General features: G+C 41.4%; 1 protein-coding gene across 8 annotated transcripts in view; it reads right to left on the bottom strand.

The window, feature by feature from the left end:
- The window catches only part of TANC1 (tetratricopeptide repeat, ankyrin repeat and coiled-coil containing 1), a 240,464-nt gene that overhangs the window by 124,855 nt on the left and 94,364 nt on the right, over positions 1-21,245 (bottom strand). For all 8 annotated transcript variants that reach the window (XM_042948898.1, XM_042948897.1, XM_042948901.1 and 5 more), the window contains one exon: positions 6,644-6,844. In XM_042948898.1, the coding sequence (XP_042804832.1) occupies positions 6,644-6,844 (201 nt within the window). The remainder of the gene's footprint in view (positions 1-6,643; positions 6,845-21,245) is intronic.

Raw genomic sequence — 21,245 nt, 5'->3', positions numbered from 1 at the left:
TATGTGATACATCACAATAAAGCTGTGTTTTAAAATGCAACGGGATAAATCACAATGGAAAAGTATGTAAATTTGAACGGAGAGAACAAAAAACACTTTAGTGGGTCATAAAACACTATAAACCTAATTAAATGGAAAATGATCATCTGAGAAAATGTTTTAGTGACATACAGGACTGATGGCCTTAAAACAAACAGCAAGAAAGCTGTGATGATTTGATAAGAAATACCTATCACCCAAGTAGAACAGAGGGCAAATGCCACAAAAATCCCCCCCACCACACACACACACCAGAGAGCACAAATGACAAGTATAGAATAAGCCACTCTCAACATTCATTATATTTTCACCCCGTAATCCCACTTTCATAGTCTATGCAATGAAAATATCAGAGATGGCCTTTAAATACTAATATACGAGAATGTTCTTCCACTGTTCTTTATTTAGTGGAAAACTGGGAGCTTCTCACATGTCCAGTGCTCAGGCAAATGGGCAAATACATCACTGTCATTTAGTGGTACACAACAGGGCAGGAAAGACATTCAACCAAGTGTCAGAAGAAGTTGTCTTTCTGGGGGCATGAGGAAACCAAGATTTACTGTATCTTCAGTACATTTTTGTAATGTATTTCCCTCCTCAAATACGATTTCTAAAATTTAGAAAATAAAGATACCTGTGTATTTACCTTCATTAAAAAAGAATATGTGATTATCTCATCTAATTCCTTATCAGTGGTTCTCAAACTTTGCTACATATTAATTAGAATCATGTGGGAAGCTTTTTCTTTTTAAATCTTAAATCCCAATGTCCAGGCCATACCTCATATGCATTATATCAGAATCTCTGAAGGTAGAATTCAGGCATCAGCAGTCTTTAAAACTCTGGGGTGAGTCCAAGGTACGGACAAACCAGGATCAAGGGTGGGTTAGTCAATGGCACATAAAAAGGTCCGCAGCTTCACACAGGGGAGCAAAGGCATGCACGTGAGTTCTATGTGTAAACACCGAACAACAGAAAGTGTGTGTCTGGGTCACAGCTGGGTGTGGCAGTGAGGCACAGGCAGCCACCTACTTCTAGGAGAAGGCTATCAAATAACAAGTCTCCAGGAGGAAACAAAGAATGTTTTCCTATTCACACAGCAGGAGGAACTGTCCTTGATGAAAGCCAGAGCACTGAATGTGGCCCTGACCACTTAGGTGAAAGCAGAGCCTAGCACTCGCTGGTTCTACAAGCAGGCTTGTACTGGGACTGTGCATTTCCTGTCACAGATGCATGTGGGCACATAAGCTTATGGCCTCCCTGTGTGCACGCAACCAGAACACAAAGCCACGTCACTTACAGCTCATGTGTCAACAATGTACAGGCAGAACAATGCAGACTGGACTAGGAGAACGTACTGGGGACAGAGCAGGGGACCTGGGCTAAGGCCAAAACTCTATCAATAACTTGCCCATTGGGGCAAGCTCTATACCTTCCATCCCTTCCATATCTACAAAGAGGCCTTGCACAGGTGGCCTGGCGGCCTCTCCAACTCTAACATGTCTATCATCTTCCCCACATAACAGAGTGTGGCTGTAGCTAAAACTGGAAGCCAGCTTTATGTTTTTCTGACCATGAACTTGATCTGACTCAGCTGTGATAATTCCCCTGACACAGTATCGTGGAAGGAAAAGAAAGTGAGAATTTCCTGAGAGATGCCAACAGAGGGGAGTTCAAAAGAGGAAGGTGACAGGAGGGCTTCTCTCAGCCCCTTCTAACTAATTCTGAGTAGTCCACAGCTAGCCTGGACAAAGCACCTCACCAGCAGTATCCATCTAAGACAGTTCCCAGAAGACATTAACTTCAAAAAGCAGCCTCTCAAAGAATGCTGGAGGGAATGTGAAATCAATACAGCTTTTCTGGAAAGTGACTGGGCAGTATGTATCGAGATTCTTTAAAAATGCAGTCCATTTTGTTCAATAATTACACTTCTGGGAACTTGCCACTCTTATGAGATTGGATATGTGTAAAAATTACTGGACAAAACATTCACATTAGGAGTTTTAGAGACCGGCTGCACAACAATGTGAATGTACTTAACACTATCGGACTGTACATTAGAAAATGGTTACAGTGGTAAGTTTTGTTATGTGTATTTTACCGCAATTAATAATTTTGAATCCATAGGCATTTGACAGCAAGAACAAAGCAAAATGTCTGGGCTTATGCTACAATTTAAAAAGACCTGGGGGCACTTCAGTGGCTCAGTCAGTTAAGCGTCTGACTCTTGATCTCGGCTCAGGTCATGATCTCACGGTTTGTGAGTTCAAGCCCTGCACTGGGGAGCCTGCTTGGGAGTCTGTCTCTCCCTCTCTCTGCCCCTCCCCTGCTCTCTCTCAAAAATAAATAAACTTAAAAAAAAAAAAAAAAACCCACAGTAACAAAGTAAATAAATAAATAAGCCTGAAAAATAACAAATATCCAACAACTGGAAATTAGTTAAAAATCAATCATAGAGGGGCGTCTGGGTGGCTTAGTCGGTTGAGCATCCCGACTTTAGCTCAGGTTATGATCTCGTGGTTCATGGGTTCGAGTCCTGCATTGGGCTTTCAGTGCTGACAGCTCAGAGCCTGGAACCTGCTTCAGATTCTGTGAATCCCTCTCTCTCTGCTCCTCCCCCACCCCCGCTCTCTCTGTCTCTCTCTCTCTCTCTCTTTCTGTGTCTCTCAATAAATAAAACATTAAATAAAACATATAAAAAAATTTTTTAATCAATCATGGGATATTGAAACAACAGACATTAAATCTCAAGTTCTTCAAGCAAATTGGAAATTGTTCATGATATAATATTAAGCGAAAAAAAGCAGCGCGAGTGTGGTTTCAGGTCTAGATGGAATAGGTAAAAATAATTTTTTTAATAAAAACGCTAAGAGTAGTTCTGTTTCTATCCTGGGATCTCCAAATTTTCTACAAGAAACACTCTTAGAGGGTGAGGGCCTTGGCAGAGAATTAACTTACGGTCCAAGAATCAAAGGGTAGAATGACTTCCACTTTACAGGCTGTCAGCTTTGAGGTTTCTCCCTTAAAGAAACAGACAGCCAGAAGGGTTTTCACAATTGCTACATCAGCTCTGTCAACGGAGACAGAACTAGAACCGGAAGCAGCACAGGTGCAAACAGCCAGCACCATCCAGTCTCCCCGTATAAGTGAGGATGAAAAAAGCAAGATCACCCACTTTCCACCATCTGCTGCTGTATCCCCATCACAGTATTTTAAAAGCTTGCTTCTCGTTCATGCCCTACCTTTTGAGTGTTTCATAATGGGCCCAAAGTGATCTGGGAAATATAATCCAAATATAAAGTAACTAATGATATTACTAATAAATAAACCACAGGAAATGGGCTTTGCTCTTCTCTGGAAGACAAAAGGATACATTACAAATATTAATGACTTCTTAGTCCAAAAAGGCTTGCAACCACCACAAGACTATAAGGGATACTGGTCCTTGTTTTCTTTAGCCACAGTGTAGTTATCATTCAGAAAAAAAAAAAAAAAAATTGCAACAATACTCAAAAACTGCAGCTTCAGACTAAATAATAGAAAAAATATAAATATATGGAGCAAGGTAGTAGGAGAGTAAATAATATTAACTAGCAATATAAGTGGAATGTAAGAAACTCAACAATGAAAAGTGCAGGGTCACATTATTGCAAGGTTAATGAAACTCTCTGGCCCAGAGTTCCCAAGGCCCAGGAGCTAATCACCTATTGTATTAAAATACAAACTTTCATTAATACAGGCTATGCTGAGTGCCTATTACAGGGGTTTATAGTATTTGACCTTTGCCAAAATAGTTTCAGTCCCTGACAGTTTCTTGATTAGCATCAATTAGTGAAGAGTTTCTATCCAAACAAGTAAAACAGGTTTAGGTTTTCTTTCCTTCCTTCCTTCCTTTTTCTTTCTTTCTCTTTCTTTTTTTTTTTTTTTTTTTTTTCTTTCTTTAATGTACCTTCTTAAGAGAGAGAGAGGGTCTTGTCTTAAAAATGAGAACAGAAGTCATCAAGGTAATTTCAGAGCTAGGTCTGAAAGATGACAAGATCCTGAAGCATAGCCCACTAGTGCAGGCCTCAATACTTAGGGGTGTGGCACACACAATGTATTTACTGTATCATTAGCAACAGTGCTAGCTTTTTAAATAGAAGGCTATTTTTAAATCCAGTGCACGTTCACAGCCATATGTCAACTTATTTTACAGGCAGGTAGAACAGTAGGTCTCTGGGTACTTTTCTAACAATATGGCTTGAACAGAAACCTGCCTGTGTTAGACACTGTAGAAAAACATTGTTTATTGTCTGATGTACTCTGAGTCACGCCATTTTTAAGCAAGCATCTCTGCCCTTAGCTTCCCTTTTGAATTAAAATTGCCAAGATAATGAAGCCAAATTACCACTGTGAGACACTAATTTGCTGCACAAATTTAGGCAACGCACAAGCATGGCTCCATTAGAGGAGAATCTGCTTAGTGTATTAAATTTGGACCCAAAGCATCTAAATGGAGAGTATTTTCTTCAATCCATTAAAAAGCTGAATGTTGCAAAACTACTCTCTTCTATTCATAAGGCCTTGCGAAGAGTTTAGCAGAAATAAATTTTATTCCCATGGAGAAGAAACAAACTATAGGATATTTTCTCAACACTAAGGATATCAAATTTGGTCAGGACACAGGAGACCAGGCCTCGTCAGGGATTTCTGGCCAGTGAGCCTATAGACTCTGAGACACTTCTGGATAGCCATACTTCCCATGCTTGCCATGCCATTCATTGCTACCTAACATCCCACTAAAACCTCATAAAATAAACAAATTATAACTATATGAGGTGATAGATGTGTTAATTAACCTTAATGTAATCATTTTGTAATATACACATGCATATTCAAAATCACTATGTTATACACGTGAAACACACACAGTGTTATGGGTCAAGTGTATCTTCATAGAACTGGAAAGAAATCAAATTAAGAAAAATTAAAAAGAAGATTGAAGTTCCACTAAAACCTTTAATTTGTTAATAATAAAATCCTATCTGAAATGCATATTCCCTACTCTCTTAGGCATTCACCAGGCCTAAGGCCCAAGAAGCATCAATTCCTTTGCAGCAGCACAGGCTATATAGGAGGGCAAATTCTCCTAAAGGTCGTATCTCTGCACTTGGCACTTGCAAGTACTATTCCCTTAGGAATCCAGATAGGTTCAGAATTCTATTATCTGTTTTTTATAGATGAGGTATACTTAAAGAAGACATCGTGCCTGTCCATGCCCACCAGACACAGGATGCACATGAACACACTGATTCAAGGAAAAAGGGCAAATGACGTGGCTGATACAGAAAAAAGTATAACGCTACGTACAATTTGCAGAGTCATTCCAATGGGGTAACCAGCAAGAAAGGCAGTGTGGGAACCAGGATTTGAAAGAAGAAGAGAAATCTGACAGAGATACAGTCGTAGGGAAAGGCAAAGAGAAAGAAGGACATTCCAGGAATTTCCCCAAATACTGATAAACAGGTCAAATTCCTTGGCACAGGAAATTGCTTCATACCAAAAAGGTTTCCAAGTTCCAGCTAATGACTGGATTGTAAACAATGTTGTCCAAAATAAGAAAGCTCTAGGACAGTAAAAGATTTTGGACACTTACCAATTCATAGCATCATTTCTAACATTCAAAGCGTCAAGGTTTGTCCTCTTAATTTTGTCACCACACAAACTGCAAATATCCACTAAATGATTCAGAAATCATGCCTATCACATCTCAAATAATACAAACATTTAGGAAACCAGAAAAACAGATACCAAGTTTATAGGCCCAGGACACAATGTAGACCAATCCCAAACACATTCATGGATAAATGAGAAGAATCCTTTCACTGGCATATGATTGATCAATAAAGACCCCAAACTATCCTACCCTCAGAAAACAAATGCTCAGCAAACATAAAAGAAGATCAAAGAACTTTCATGATTGCGGGTATCAGCATTCTGGAAAGGCTTTCCTCACGTCTGATTCGTAACCTCTCAAAGTTAACTAACGCTTGTGTTTTCATTGGTAATGTTAAGTGCAAAAAGTTGGTAATGATGAAAGAAGCCAAAATACTTTAAACAAGTAATCCATGAGACCCTTGTTCCCACCCTTTACAAATCTGAATTTTCACAAATTGTATATCTACTCAAATGCTGAGTGATGTAATCAAGGAAAGTATATCAGTATATAACACTTGGCAGTAATAAATGAACTGCTGTCAGATTACACTTGCCAAAATCCAAAATCTTTAAATGCGCTACAATGAGTTTAGATTATACCATTTCCTAATTCACCACCAAGAAAACAAGACCAATGACTAACATTGATACTGATAACAAGATCCTGAATCTTGGTAAAAGTCTAACCTAAGCAATCAAAATAGTTTGTATATAGGCTGAACTAAAGAAATTCGTCTAAATTCAAATCAAAACTTTGTTTTTTAGAGATTTTCTTCTTCCAGAAGTTACTGTAACAAAGAAAAAACCTCCCAGGAAATTTCTTACAAGCACTAGTTTTGCTTAATCTCAATACATGCCTTACATATATAACGAAGACAGTTAGGGTGCTGTTTTGTTGCTTACTTACCTGGGGATTTTTTATTTGATCTTGATTGCACCGAATGAGACTGTCGAGGCAGCAGAGGTGATGAAGGCAGAGACATTGAGACACCTTTGGCCAAGCTCACCCTGTAGGTGTCTTCTGCCACAGGAACGCTGCTCACAGACAAGTCACCACCATGGCCAGGGGGCAGGACTGGGGGAGAAGTCTCTGGACCAAAGTCACCTCCTGGAGTGAAGAGAAAAAACCATAAATTAGGTCATCTATTACAGGTAGATTAATTCCTAAGAACTACATCCTTAGAATATAATTCTCATATGTCACCTATGTATGTTGTTTTTTTAATGTTTTCTTTTCTTCTACCACTCATAACTTCTTCTATGTGAGAGAAAATTCAAGTTTCACCACTCAAGTATCAATGAACTCTGCCTCATACACCATTCTGGACCATATCAACTGGCCCAGTTTCGCTCCTAACAATGGGTCCAGAAAGCCATCAATCTCAGATTAGATTAAGACCAAGTATGAATGATTCACAAGAAGCTGTGATTTCAGATTTCAGCTGAAGAAGGGGAGGGAGGTTATTGGTCTTACCCAAGTATCTTAGAGTAGATTCGAACACCCAGATTCATTCCAGAACTCCGACTTCACTTCTCTCCAATAAAAGACTCCAAGAGAGGGTCTCTCTACTTCAACATTCCTCCCCAGCACTATATCTCTTCTCTCATTAGATCCACTCCATACTACCCATGGCACAGGGTCCACCCTCCTTCAATTCGACCAGCCCAACCCTTAGTCATGAGACTAGAAATATGGCTTACTGATGAAGCTGGTTCTTCTTGGTATTCAGCTTAAGAATAAACAAGCTTACTATTATGAAATCAGACATTCTAGGGTAAGCAGATCCAACAACAAAATACAGAGGATGCAATTACAGTATAGAGAGTACAAAAGGAAGGGAGTATGGTGGTGAGGATTAGCCTCTCTGAAAAAGATACAGCTGGTCCTCAAGTATTCCGATAACAAGCTCTCCTCTTATTGTTCCTCCCCTACCCATTACTTCCCCCCCTCTAGTGTGTACTATGAAGCAACTGAGGACAGGCAAAGAGGGAAGGTAAATCATTACCCTGATGATTAAAACATCTACAAGCTCTAATTTATATACAGAACTGGAAAGATATAGAAAGTTTTCCATAAGCAAACTAGTCTCTCTGATAAATACTACCCAAATGGTCCTTATCAGGCCTTCCTGACTCTGAAAACTCAAGGCCTGGATTTGAATCAGAACTCAACTTGTGTAGATCTTTGTGCGCAAGACTCAAAAGGGATGTGATCCAAACCATCAAGTTCAAATTGCATCGCTGTGCTTGTTTTTCATGTTAGGAGGCACGGTGAAATATGTAGTCACCCCCTCCACACACTGGGAGTTTGGGGGGTGGGGGTTAAAACTGGCAGACAGGCTCATGCTTGATCCTCAAAGGCAGCTCAAAACCAGTAGATCTGTGAACAGAAAAGCCGTGGGTCCCACAATGGATAAGTTGGCAACATCAGAAAGGTAATTTTAGTCACACCTGGGCCAGCTATGCTTGAAGGATTTTAACAAACTTGGACATTTAGTGATAAATCTTGAGTTTCCCAAGTGACTGGTATTTGAAGAAGAAAACAATTACCAGGAAACCTTCACCAGAATTTTCAAAAAAAGGAGCATTCACACAAATGTTCTGTCCCTGAGGGAAGGAAGCAAGAAGGAATTAGTGGAAATCTTTACATCCTAAATCTATGTGAACAGCGAAGTCACCCACTCTGGTCCTCCTATAACCCTCGTTCACCCTGCTTTATGATGTGTACCGTGAGATACCACCAATTCCCAGGACCCAGGAGCCACTCTTACACCACTGTGGATAAAGCCAGAAATCTTTCTGAAACCACTTGTCCTTGAGGTCTTGAGCCAGGACATGAAGTTTCCCAGGTGCCTCTCCTTTGACTATCTGTCAATGAAAGAGATCTTAAGGCAGAGCTGGGGGTATACTGCAATGCCAGTGCCCATTGGGGCTAAGTGCCTCCCCGACTAAGGAGATTTGAGAAGATAGAGGAAAAGAGAGCTGTTTTCTCCGGTCCTATATCTGGTGCTCATGACCAGTCCCCACCACCACATTGGTCTCATCTAGGGAATGCAAGCAGGTGCTATGCCTACAAGAACGGTGCCTGGTCACCTGACTCCTGGCTATTTGGCAACAAAACTAGGAGAGGCAGAACTTGGAAAGCGCTGAGGCCACAGCCCCAAGGGGTACATGCACAGGATGTGCAGGGGACCTTGAAGAGGTTGTCCATGTGGTTTGAAAAGAGCTGCATTGCCCTGTGGCTGGCGCTTACACCATCCCAATCACCAAGCTGGTAGTCCAATGTCTAGACTGGCCGGATAGGAGCAGGCACTGTGACAAGGTATGGTCTTCCCTACTCATACAGAAATATTTCTAACCTTTACAATAAACAAAACAAAACAAAACCCAAACCAGACTTCAAGTCCCTTAATTTGGATGGGGACACAATATTAGGGAGAAAGGCATCTAACAACACCAGAAATAAAAAATAAGCTCCTTACTGAGAAAGGGTTTATTTTCTTAAATACTTCATATTCTCCAATGATACAAACAAAAGAGGGGAGTTAAGGATAAAAGAAAATTAAAGGGTTTCCTAATTATAAAATGTGCCCATAAACTTTGTTTATATCAAGCAAAGCAAATATTTTCATTAACTCCAAGTATGGTGGGGATGAGTTTCCAAAGCAGGCTGTAACCATGAGGACCTTCAGCCTTCTGAGCAGCTGCACTCTGACACTCTGGTTTTATGTGGTCTGCAATAAAAAGGGACTCGGAGATGGGGCTCGGGAAGGAAGGGTTTCTATTTCAGGATTACTTGAACATCTTACTATATTATCATTCCCAAACATTTTCTGTTGGTTTGTCCTTCAGACACAAAGACCCCTAACTTCCAGTTTCCTTTTATTAGAAAGGCACAAAGCAGGAAGAGAAATTTTATGTATGAACAGGCAGCATGAAACAAGTGGGGTGATTCAGCAGCTTAGAAGCTGGAGGCAGCATTCCGGAGCCTGGTGCTTTAACTACATGTAGGCAAAGGGGTTCAGGTCAAAGTAAATCCGAGAGCATCACAAGGATGCAGACGACGCCAGGGGCAGAAAGTGAAAATCTCCTAAGGGTATCCACAAGAATTATACAATACTGGTTCTGGGCAACAGGACACCAGAAATTCTCTGGTTGATTTAACATTCCACAGCAGATGCTTAAAGAGGTTTTAAGAGGAATTAAAAACATTTCACTGCAATAACCAGCACTGTGGACACATTTCCTTTAGCTCCAAATAGTTGGTGTCCTTTGAACTGTGACCTATTTTATTCCCACCTCAATTAAGTGATAAGATACACTTTGATCACCATTCCTGCTACTCCAGAAATGCCAGGCTAGGTAGGATGACCATGTTATCAACCACCAATGATCTATCAGGTCCCCTCCTGTTCCACTGGCAGGTGTTTCCCATGAAACATTCATACACCACAGATAAATGCATCCACCCCACCATGCTTTTAATCTCGGAGAGTATCTAATTCAATCACATTGTTTCACAGACAGAAAACAATGGGACATAGGGGTTGAAATTGACGAGCAGGGGTCAAACACCTAGAATGACCTTCTCTCCCAATTCCTAAAACTGGCCAGCTCAGGCTCTAACACACTACCCCACACGTCTGAGGGGTGCCCAGATGGCTCAGTCGGCTGAGCACCTGACTTCGGTTCAGGTCATGATCTCACAATTGTGAGTTTGAGCCCCATGTTGGGCTCTGTGCTGACAGCTCAGAGCCTGGAGTCTGCTTTGGATTCTGTCCCCCTCTCTCTCTGCCCTTCGCCTGCTCTTGCTTGGTCTCTCTCTCAAAAATAAACAAACAAAGAAGAAAAAAGACCTGTACTTTGAAAAAAAAAAATGGAGGTACCCAAAACAGACATATTTTTAAGTAACAAGTCTGTAAAGGGTCAGCACAGTTTTGCTTTTAAAGTTTAGGCTTTGCAGGTCACATACAGCCTCCATCACACGCATGCACACACACACACACCACAAACCCACACATACTTTTAAAATCACCACTTCTTTGAATTCCAAAAATAAAAGACCATAAATGGCATGGGGGCATAAGGTTCTTCCTATTTGTAATACATATAACTAAATATGTACATACGCACATATGTATGACACAAAGGAACTATAAGTCCCAGTCATAGTTTGCCAAGATAATAGAATTATCAAAGGGGATAAAGCCATCCAATAAGGCATTTTAAATTGGCAGAAATGGCTTTTGATAACACTTCTTTATTTTAAATTTTTTTTCTACTGTTATAGACTGTGAAAAGGGATTTAAGTTCATAATGGAAGAAAATGCAAATCTGGGAGATGATGAATGTTTAAAGGTGTCTATGCAGAATGGCAATGTCCAACATTACAGATTAAAGTAAATGGAGTGCAGGATTAGAGAAGGCTTAAAAAACGAGGGCAAAGAAGCCAGGGAGATGAAAGCAAAATCGCATTTCAGAAAGAGCAGACCTGAGAAAGGCAAGGGTGAGCTCAAACATTCAGGTAAATAGGTCTGCAGATGCAGGAAATAAGATTTCCATTTATTGTGCCATTGAAATCACTAGGCGGGGGGGTGGGGAGGGTCAGGTGGAGGGGGGAGGGTGGAAGCTCAGAATAGAAAGAAAGAATGTTCTGTTTATCCAGTTCCAGAAAACGGGACTTGTGCAGTACATTTAACTAGGGCATTAAATGTGTTAGGGCATCTTTTGTGCAGTCCCCGCCTGGGAGTGCATTAATGTTTCTTAAACATATTTTCCATCATAAAGTTTTATAACCACATAACTCATATATATTTACAGAAACCTAGAAAATTGGAAGATTTCCTCCCACAAGATCCAAGTATCATTTTGGGAGCCTTTGGAAGGCTCCCTCTGCAACCGAAAGCATTTTAAACTGTTTTATGTCTTATAGGATCTCCCCAAGTAACCAGCCAAAGCTACTGATTGTTAATGTACATTTTCAAAAAGAGAATCAAGATAAATGTATCCAAGAAAGCAATTTTCCAGAACATTATTCACAGAGTCGTGACTAAGACTCAAACAATACTGTTAGGAGGCAACAAGGCAGCTAACTTCCACCCCCACTCCCCAGTACAGAAAAACCTGGTCAACAGGACAAGTTTATCCTTTTGTCTTCAAAAATCCACGAAGCAGATTCTACATGGAGATCAGTAAATACTATCCTCACAGTTTTATTCTCAATACTCAGTGGTTACAGAACCAGACATACTTTACCCTGACACAGACGATGAGGAAAGAGACTGGCATTTCCTCTCTTATTGTCAAAATTCTCCTTTAAGGCAGGTCCACCAGGCAAGAGTTTCTAAGCTTAAAGAATACAAGACCTCAGAAAAATTCCACCCCCAAGCCCTAGAGGGGTGTATTTCAACACAGTAAGTGCCTTCTTTGACGTACTATGTGTTAGGACAGGGTTCGTTGGAGACACTTTATACCCATTATCTCATATCCTCACAACGACCTCATGAAGTGGGTGTTGTTTTTAATACTCCTCTGACAAGGAGTCTACCACACAGAAAGTACCCAGCATCTTGCCCAAGGACACCGACCAATGGCAGGGCTGACTCTGAATCCAGGCAGTCCAATCCAGAATCTATTCCACTACCCTGAAAAAAGGGTACTGAGCTATGCCTTTCAACATTACGTCATTTTGAATACTTAATAGGGAATGCCAAAAATAGTATATGTAGGTCTATGCACAGTACCAGGCCACTGTGAAAAGAAACCTGTTCCCTCATCTATTTTCACTTTTCGTGCAGGCTGGTTAATTAGCTCCACAGCACTCCTGGACCATTCCATTTGGGAGGCACCCGGGCTCAGATCATTAATTTTCTTTCAGTCAGTCACACCTTATGCTGTCACCACGCAAGCAAAGTGGATCTGAGTTAGAGTTTAGTAACCAAGCACCTTAAATAGTTTCTTCTCCTTTCCCTTTGCACTGTAAATTCATTTAACTCTTGCAGCATTTGGCCCTGCTCTCTCTGCCCAGGGTGGATGTGCTGAGTGTCATTCTCGCCTCATCGAACCAAGAATGTGGCCACTCTATCCGGCCCAGAGGAAGAAGAAAGCAGTGGGCTGGCTGTGGTCAAAGCAGCCTGGTAGGATTCATCCTCAATCTACATGGAATCCGTTATTCTGTATTTCCTTGTCAGGTACACTCAGTACTCGGGTCCCTGAGTCCACTGGGCCTGCTGCTCCTGCACACGACTAAAGCTGTAGTGCCCAATCCCTGCACACAGGGAAACCTGAGCCCTTCCCAGCGAGGCTGTTGTAACTAGTCTGGGGTATGGTTCAGGCACTGACAGGTCTCCCCCAAGTGATTCTCAGGTGCAGCCAGGATTGAGAACCACTGAGGCAGGAAGGTGGTCAAAGAGATCCAAAATGTTTATGCTCCTATTCCAAGACAGAGGTGGGAGAGATGAAAAGGGAAAGAAATTGGAGAACACCATACAGATGACTGTAACACAATGTACATTCCTTGAGTGTGTGTGTGTGTATGTGTATATGTGTGCCTATCTGTATACACATCTGTATATACACTATAAACTTATGTATATAAATCTGTGTAAACATACACAGTTGTACATGTGTGGGGTCTCTAGAAGGACACACAGGAACCAGCAGCAGTGGCCGACTCTGGGAAAGGGAAATGACCAGTTGGGAGCATGGATGAGAGGTATATACTTTTATATGGTTTACATTTTATGTGCATATGTTTCCTGTAAATATTTTATATTTGCATCCCCTAGGATTGAGCCTTGTATGGACATGAAGATCTTAAGTCTAAATGGGCCACCCACCATGGCCTGACCTGGCAAGTGGATGAAATGAAGATCTGTTCCACAAAGATCATCCAAAGTGACCGTGTTTGGGGCTGACCACTAGAGGAGCTTATGTTCTACTGACTGAAGTGGACGCGGTACAGGACCCTGCTCTGAAGAAGGTCGGATTCTCGGTAGCACAGAACACACGTGCTCCCATCATCGATGGGCTCTGTGTAGGCACACATTTCATTTCTTTTCTGCCCACCCTGCATTCCGGCTCTCTTCCAGGTCCTGGGCATCTCTGCTGCTGGTGGTGGAGTGTGTGTGGTAGTTGCAGCACACACAGGATAATCCAGAGGTCTGCCAGGAAGAGGGCAGGAAGAGAGACAGGCTTGGCAGGGGGGTAGAGGGGATGGGGAGGAAGCAGAGGCTGAAAGGGCTAGGAATGAAACAGGCAGGACCAAGAACTATGGAAGTACAAGGAAGAGGGGGGACAGCCCATAGTACAGGGGGTGGGGTGATGGTAGGCTAAAGGTGGTAATTCCTGTTTCACTTAAAACATCTCCCAAGACCCTGATAAAATACTTGTAACTACAAAGTAAGAGGCAAGCTCATAAATGCAAAAAGCATATGGAAAGATAAGGGAGTGTCAGAAAAGGAAAGAACTTCCAATAATGTAAGGATAGTAACAGGGCATCTTTTGTTGTTATTGAAACAACCAGGGGCCTAAGCACACTTAGTCCACCAGGTCAGAGAGCTATCCAGGCCCTTTCCTGGGCATCTGCTCCTGTCTTTCCCCCACACCTACCAACAGGAACCAACAGATCAATCCATGTAGGTAAAACAGGGCTGACTAGGGGCACCCGGGTAGCTCCGTTGGTTAGGAGTCTGACTTTGGCTCAGGTCATGATCTCACCGTTCATGAGTTTGAGTCCTGCGTCGGGCTATGTGCTGACAGCTCAGAGCCTGGAGCCTGCTTCATATTCTGTGTGTGTCTCTCTCTGCCCCTCCCCAGTTCGTACTCTATGTCTCTCTCTTTCTCAAAAACAAAACAAACAAATCAAAATCAACAACAACAACAACAACAAAAAAACAGGGCTGACTATACCTTTTCTCTTTGATGAAAAGCCTCCCCTACAAACACCCCCAAAATAATAAATGATGGCAGAATGAGTAAACATATAGCTTATGAGAGAAAGGAAAAGAGTATCTTCTTGAACACTCAAAAAAAAAAAAAAAAAAAAAAAAAAAAAAAAGACAGAGAAAAAAAATTCAGTGAATTGCATGGCACCCTCAGTAGAATACAGGATAATATGGCCTCTATACCCTTCATATGCTGTGTTATTTTGATTATTTTATCTATACACTAGATTCACACTAAAAATAAGGGAAGACAAGCAAGGAAATTTAAAAAGCAGTAACCAGATTTCGATCCACATTTCAGGCATAAAGAATAAAATTAACACTATAGAAAATCCACTCGGTGATAAAGAACAAGCTTGAGGAAGTCTCCCCAGAATCAGAGGAGAAGGGCAAACATTTTAATGATGTGAGTAAAGATTATAGATATGAAAAACAAAAGGTGTTTTTGAGATGAAATGAGGACATGATATTTTAAAAACTAAAAACAAACAAATCTTGGGGCACCTGGGTGGCTCAGTGAGTTAAGCATCCAACTCTTAATTTCAGCTCAGCTCATGAGCTCACAGTTTGTGAGTTCGAGCCCTACACGGGGTTTCATGCTGCTAGTACAGAACCTGCTTGGGCTTCTCTCTCCCTCTCTCTGCCCCTCTCTGCTCATGTGTTCTCTCTTTCTCTTTCTCAAAATAAATAAATACACTTTAGAAAAAAAGGAAACAAACCCAACAGGGTACCTGGCAGGCTCAGTCAGTTAAGCATCTGACTTTGGCTCAGGTCATGATTTCATAGTTCTTGAGTTCAAGCCCTGCATAGGGCTTTCTGTTGTCAGGACAGAGACGGCTTCAAATCCTCTGTCCCCCTCTCTCTCCGCCCCTCCCCTGCTTGTGTGCACACACACACGCTCTCTCTTTCTCTCTCAAAAATAAACAAACATTTAAAAAATATCTTTTCTGAATTAAAGTATGCAGATAAAAAGAACCCACCATACCCCAGGTTGTTTCCCTGAAGGGACTGCACCTTGACTCACCTTGGCAAAACTAAGCTGATAATTTTTTCTTTATCACAAATATCCAGGTAAGGATATAGGAAAAAAAAAAAAAAGAAGAAAGAAAGAAAGAAAGAAAGAAAGAAAGAAAGAAAGAAAGAAAAGGAAAAAGTAAAAAAAAAAAAAAAAAAAAAAAAAAAAAAAGTTTAATGGGCTACAAAACCACAGAGACTTTCAAAGGAACCAGAACCCAACTCCCCTCAGACTGCTTATCTTAGTTTCTCAGGCTGCTGTAACAGAGTACCATAAACTGGGTAGCTTAAACAGAAATTGAAGGCTTCAAGTCTACAATTTAAGGGTGTTGGGCAGAGCCAGGCTCTCTCTGAATGCTCTAGGGGAGAATCTAGTCCAAGCCTTTCTTGGTTTCCGGTGTTGCTTGTTATCTTTAGCTTGTAGACACATCAATTTCTGCCTGTGTCATCACATGGCCTCCTCCCCTATGTCTGTGCTTCTTTTCTTCTAAGGACAGTCATAGTAAATTAGGGCCTACCCTAGTCCTATATAATCTCATTTTACCTCAATTATGTCTACAAAGACCCTACTTCCAAATAAGGTCACCTTCACAGGTATTGAGGGTTAGAACCTCAACATCTTTTGGCGGGGACAGAATTCAACCCACAACACTTCTCCTCTCCAACCAATACCAAAAAAACAGAAGTCAAAAGCAACACCCACAGAATTTGAGGGAGGGAATAGCAAGACCAAACCTTATAAAACTATACCAAGTTTTCCATTAAGTACAGTATCAACCAGAAAAAAAAAATTATCTGAAACTCAAAGGCTCAGAAAATGCCCAGCCCATTTATCCTTCTTGAGAAAAAAAGTTACTTAAGAACCAAAATTAACTACTCAATACTGAGGACATTATCATTAAAAAAAAAAAAAAAAAAAAAAAAAAAAAAGACAAGACAAGACAAGACAAAAGGAAAGAAAAGAAAAGAAAAAAAAAAGAAAAGAAAAGAAAAGAAAAAAAGGCAATAAACTCTAGCCCAAGCCCAGCCTCCAAACACCTCATTCAGCTGTCTCCCTCTTCTGCTTCCAGTCCCTGCTCATTCAGGAAATGTGGTTTTTGAACCATATCCTTCACCCCTTAGTGCAGAAACAATCTCTTACCTTATCTGGCAAGCTCTTAGAACAATAATGCCCTGTGCCAGAACTTGCTAACAATGGCTAACATTTTTTGCATGGTTGTGACACTGGGCAGAGAGAGCTCTCCCACACCACCGCCCCACCATTTCCTAAACAAGCAGAGGAGTGCAGAACACCACAACAACCATTTTCATTGCCAAGGAACTGAAATTATGAAAAAGAAAGATTTGAGTTTACCATATGATCAACTTTAAAAAAAAAAAACAAAGGGAGCAACATTTAAGCCAGTACACACAATTTTGTATATGCTGTATGCCAATGGGAAAAGAATATGCACAACCAAAAGCCAGAAGAAGGTTTGATAAAATGTTGATGGTTATTCTTAAGGGGGTGGAAGCAGCAATGGTTTTTCCCTTTTACATTTCTCGTTTGACATATCTTCTGACATTTTTATAATGAGAATGTTTTATAAGAAAACACACTTGGGGCTCCTGGGTGGCTCAGTCAATTGACTATCTGACTTCAGCCCAGGTCATGATCTCACGGTCTGCGGGTTCGAGCCCCACATCAGGCTCTGTGCTGACAGCTTGGAGTCTGTGGAGCCTGCTTCAGATTCTGTGTCTCCCTCTCTCTCTGCCCTGCCCTATGCTCTCTCTCTCTCAAAAATAAACATTAAAAAAGATTTTTTAAAAAAAGAAAACACAATTTATTTTCCATCAAACATTTATTTGAAACATAAATTTGTACCTATCTCTTTCTACTTCTGGAGGTTTCCCAGTAAGCCCCTGCTGGATACCTGCCAAGTTATTGCTCTTATGAATACCCTTCCCCAGGAACAGAGACTCACTTTTCCCTTATCTATGCACCTCCAACTATGCCTACTCAACCACCTGGCTCAGACTTGCCCTTGTCCATGTAGCTTAAACTGTCTATGGTCCTCTTTTCCCCAAGTCTTACAGACATCAAAAAGTCTTCCTTATTGGTTGATCTCACAGGGAAGGTCTGTTCTGGCTGTATTCTATGGTCATTGTGCAGTCCAAGATCCAGTTCCTTGTTCTATATACTTCGAAGTACTTAATAGAACCTCACTGCCCCAGCTCTGTCTACACTCTGATTTCTCTGCTTACAACTTCCAATCTCCAACCAAACTTCTCTTAACATTAAACTTTCTCAAAAACAATATCCTGAATATGACTTCTTATAACATAGAAAACTCCACTTTTTCTGTAGGTCTTGAGTGTGATATGAGGAAGAATGACAGTAGGATCACTGTGCTGCATGTCTCACATCTATGTGAATGGTGCCTTGGAACTGCAAGGAGGCAGCCCTGAGGACTGCAGCTACCCATTGAATATCCAACTCCTCAAGCTATTCTCCATCCCAATTACACGCTTAGCCCCACTATGACTGCTGGAGCTCACTTACCCTGGAATTTCACATTGCAGGAAGTACCCAAGTAACACATCAGGATTTACAGAAAGTTCTCTGCTCTAACTAGATATACATGTTCATCAAATGTAACTGTCCTAATAATAATGAGGGTGATTAAGTTAGCAGTAAAGGCCTTACTTTGTGTACCAGACATCTTGCTAAGCACTGTATACACATTAGCTTATTTATTCATCCTATTCCATTTGGTGGCATTGCTCCTGGGCTATAGCTGAGAAAACTATTGCTTAGGGAGCCTACTAAGTGAGCTACCTAGGGCCCCACAGCCTGTAAGTGGTACATGTGGATTTGAACCCAGGCAGTCTGACCCACAGAGTTCTGCATCATGGCTTTACACTGGCCTGCTTCTGTGTACACCATGGATCTCCTAGCCAAGGTGTGTACCAAGCATGGAATGCTTTTCAGTGCTTAAGAAATTCTGACTGTCATCCACAGATAATTTAGCAAGTCATGTTTCCCTGAACGATAATCACCAGGAACATTCTGTCATATTGGACACGATGACATTTTGGGGGTGGAAAAGTAAGTGGAGGGAAAAAGACTTTTAGAACAATACCATAACCAGCACACCACCCCCTCACTGACTACTCAAATCCAAACCCTGGCAGGCCCATCAGCAATACTCCTGCCAACAGGCCTTGTTACAAGAGAAAGGAAGGAGAAGAGGGAGCTGCCACCATTTATCTCATTTCAACTCCTTACAAGGAAAACGGGATCTATAAACATTTGGGGGGAAATGCCTCCAAGTTTCTAGGCAGCCCTGAAAGTTTCTTCCCTACAAAAACACGTTAAAAATGCAATGTAACCAATTCAGCACACATCCTAGAAAAAAGTAGACTAAATCAATTGTGTACATGTGGCTGTTTAACAAGATCCTTTTCAGGCCTGTACTGCAGGGCAGGGAGTGGGAGAATGAGAAGACATTTTCTGCATCTGTTATTTTATTTGCTATATTCCTGCTTCACCAGCACCACCAGCACCACAAATTGGGGCAGGGGCGGGGGGGTGTTGGGGGGGGGGGAGCATCACTCAGTTTCGGAAAAAAAGCAGCCTCAATGACATGTCTGGTACAATATCTTAGCAACAATGTCAATATTGTCTCACCACAGCTAACCATATTCACATTCCACTCTAATCATGATTTCTCGACTATAAAATGGAATGTGAGCTACTCCATTCATTCTCTGAGCACTGCACTGGGAAACACAGCCCTCTAACAACTTCCATTAAGCTGCATGTAAATTAAATATCAAAATTACATTCAATAGCTATTACTTCCTGTGTATGTAACTTCGAAGCATGAGAATAAGCAAATATTGATGAGGCATCGACATAAACACAAGACCCAAATAAAATATAACTAACAAATTAATTTGATGAAATCCTGTCCCTGGTTATTTCTGGAATGGAACCCTTATCACTCACCTGCTTGTAGACCTGTATTTCCAATTCATCTTTAGAGAGCTGCCAAGAATGGGGTTGATTAGATAATGGGGAAGTTCCTTCTCCCAAGACTTTTCAAAGTCATACACACACACACACACACACACATACACACACACACACACACACTTCTGCCATGGCTGGCTGGGGGTGGCCCTGCACAGACTCAGAAACAAACAGCATCCTAGTGGCTCTCAAACCTGGCTAACCATTCAAAAGCCATTATAGGGGCACCTGGGTGGCTCAGTCAATTAAGCATCTGACTCTTGATTTCAGCTCAGGTCATGATCTCATGATTCATGGGATCAGGCCCCACGTCGGGCTCTGTGCTGACAGCGTGGAGTCTGCTTGAGGTTCTCTCTGCCCTTCCCCACTCACACACATGTGCACACACACTCTCTCTCAAAATAAATAAATAAACTTAAAAAAATTACAAATACAGATGCTCGGGTCCCACCACTGAGGAGTGATTCAATACGCAGGATGGGAATTTAACTCACAAATCCCTCCAGTGAATCAGCCACATTTGGCAATTAATGCACTAGACAATTATACTAGAGCACACTCTAATAAAGGCAAGGTGAACACCAAATCATGCAGGCACTACACCTTTGAGTGCACACACATCTTCTCTTGGCAGATAAAGACGCTTCTGGTGGCGGGTCCTTGTGTTTGGGGCTCAAATCCTTTCCCCCTTCCCTGTCCTAGCCAGCACATGCCATCTCAGACTATTTACAGCAACTGCCCCCACAGCACTTCGCTAAGGCCAGGCCCATCACCACGGCTCTCCTCCATCTGCACCAGATGAAACGGCCAGGGCTGTGTCTGCCACACAGGCAAAGAAATAAAAATATCCAAGAGGCTGCCACTTATTAAATGCTAAAGGAGGAGATTAAGGGGTGGGGGGAAAAAAGAACCAGAATGATACAGAAAGTACCATCAATTACAATAAGAGCAAGCCTAAAATGCTCACTATGGTCCAGGCACTGTTCTAAGCCCTTTAACTCACTGGATCATCAGAAAAACCAACACCCCTAGAAGACAGATACTGTTATCTCCATTTTGCAGATTTTAAAACGGAACTGAACTTAGGCAACCTGGCTATACTAAAGAGAACATAGCCTTTGGAGACAAACTGGGTTCGAATCTTGGCTCTGCCACTTAGTAACTGCACAGTCTTAAATCAGCTCTTTAAGCTCTACTTAATACCCCATCCATGATATGGCATAACTGTTTATAAGCATTTAGCAGACTGTCTGATACATAATAAGTACTCAAAGAGCAACTTTTATCAGTGCCACCATATCCTCTCCCAGGGGATTCACTTCCTAGTTTCTTTAATATATTTGAGGAAGAAAAAGAGGTATTGCACCCCTCCCTCACAACACTTGGGTATCAAAAACTCCTGATATAAGTTTAAATATTCATATGAGTGTATTTTATTTTCTCACTTAATGGGCATTTCCCCCAAACCAAGAATACCATGTGGTTAAAAACAAAACAAATTCCCCACATCACCAATATTACTGTGCCAGAAGTTA

The sequence above is a fragment of the Panthera leo genome, chromosome C1 (assembly GCF_018350215.1).
Source record: "Panthera leo isolate Ple1 chromosome C1, P.leo_Ple1_pat1.1, whole genome shotgun sequence".
Taxonomy (NCBI): Eukaryota; Metazoa; Chordata; class Mammalia; order Carnivora; family Felidae; genus Panthera; species Panthera leo.
Note: the sequence above shows the minus strand (reverse complement) of the source record. Positions and strands in the feature narration are given on the sequence as shown.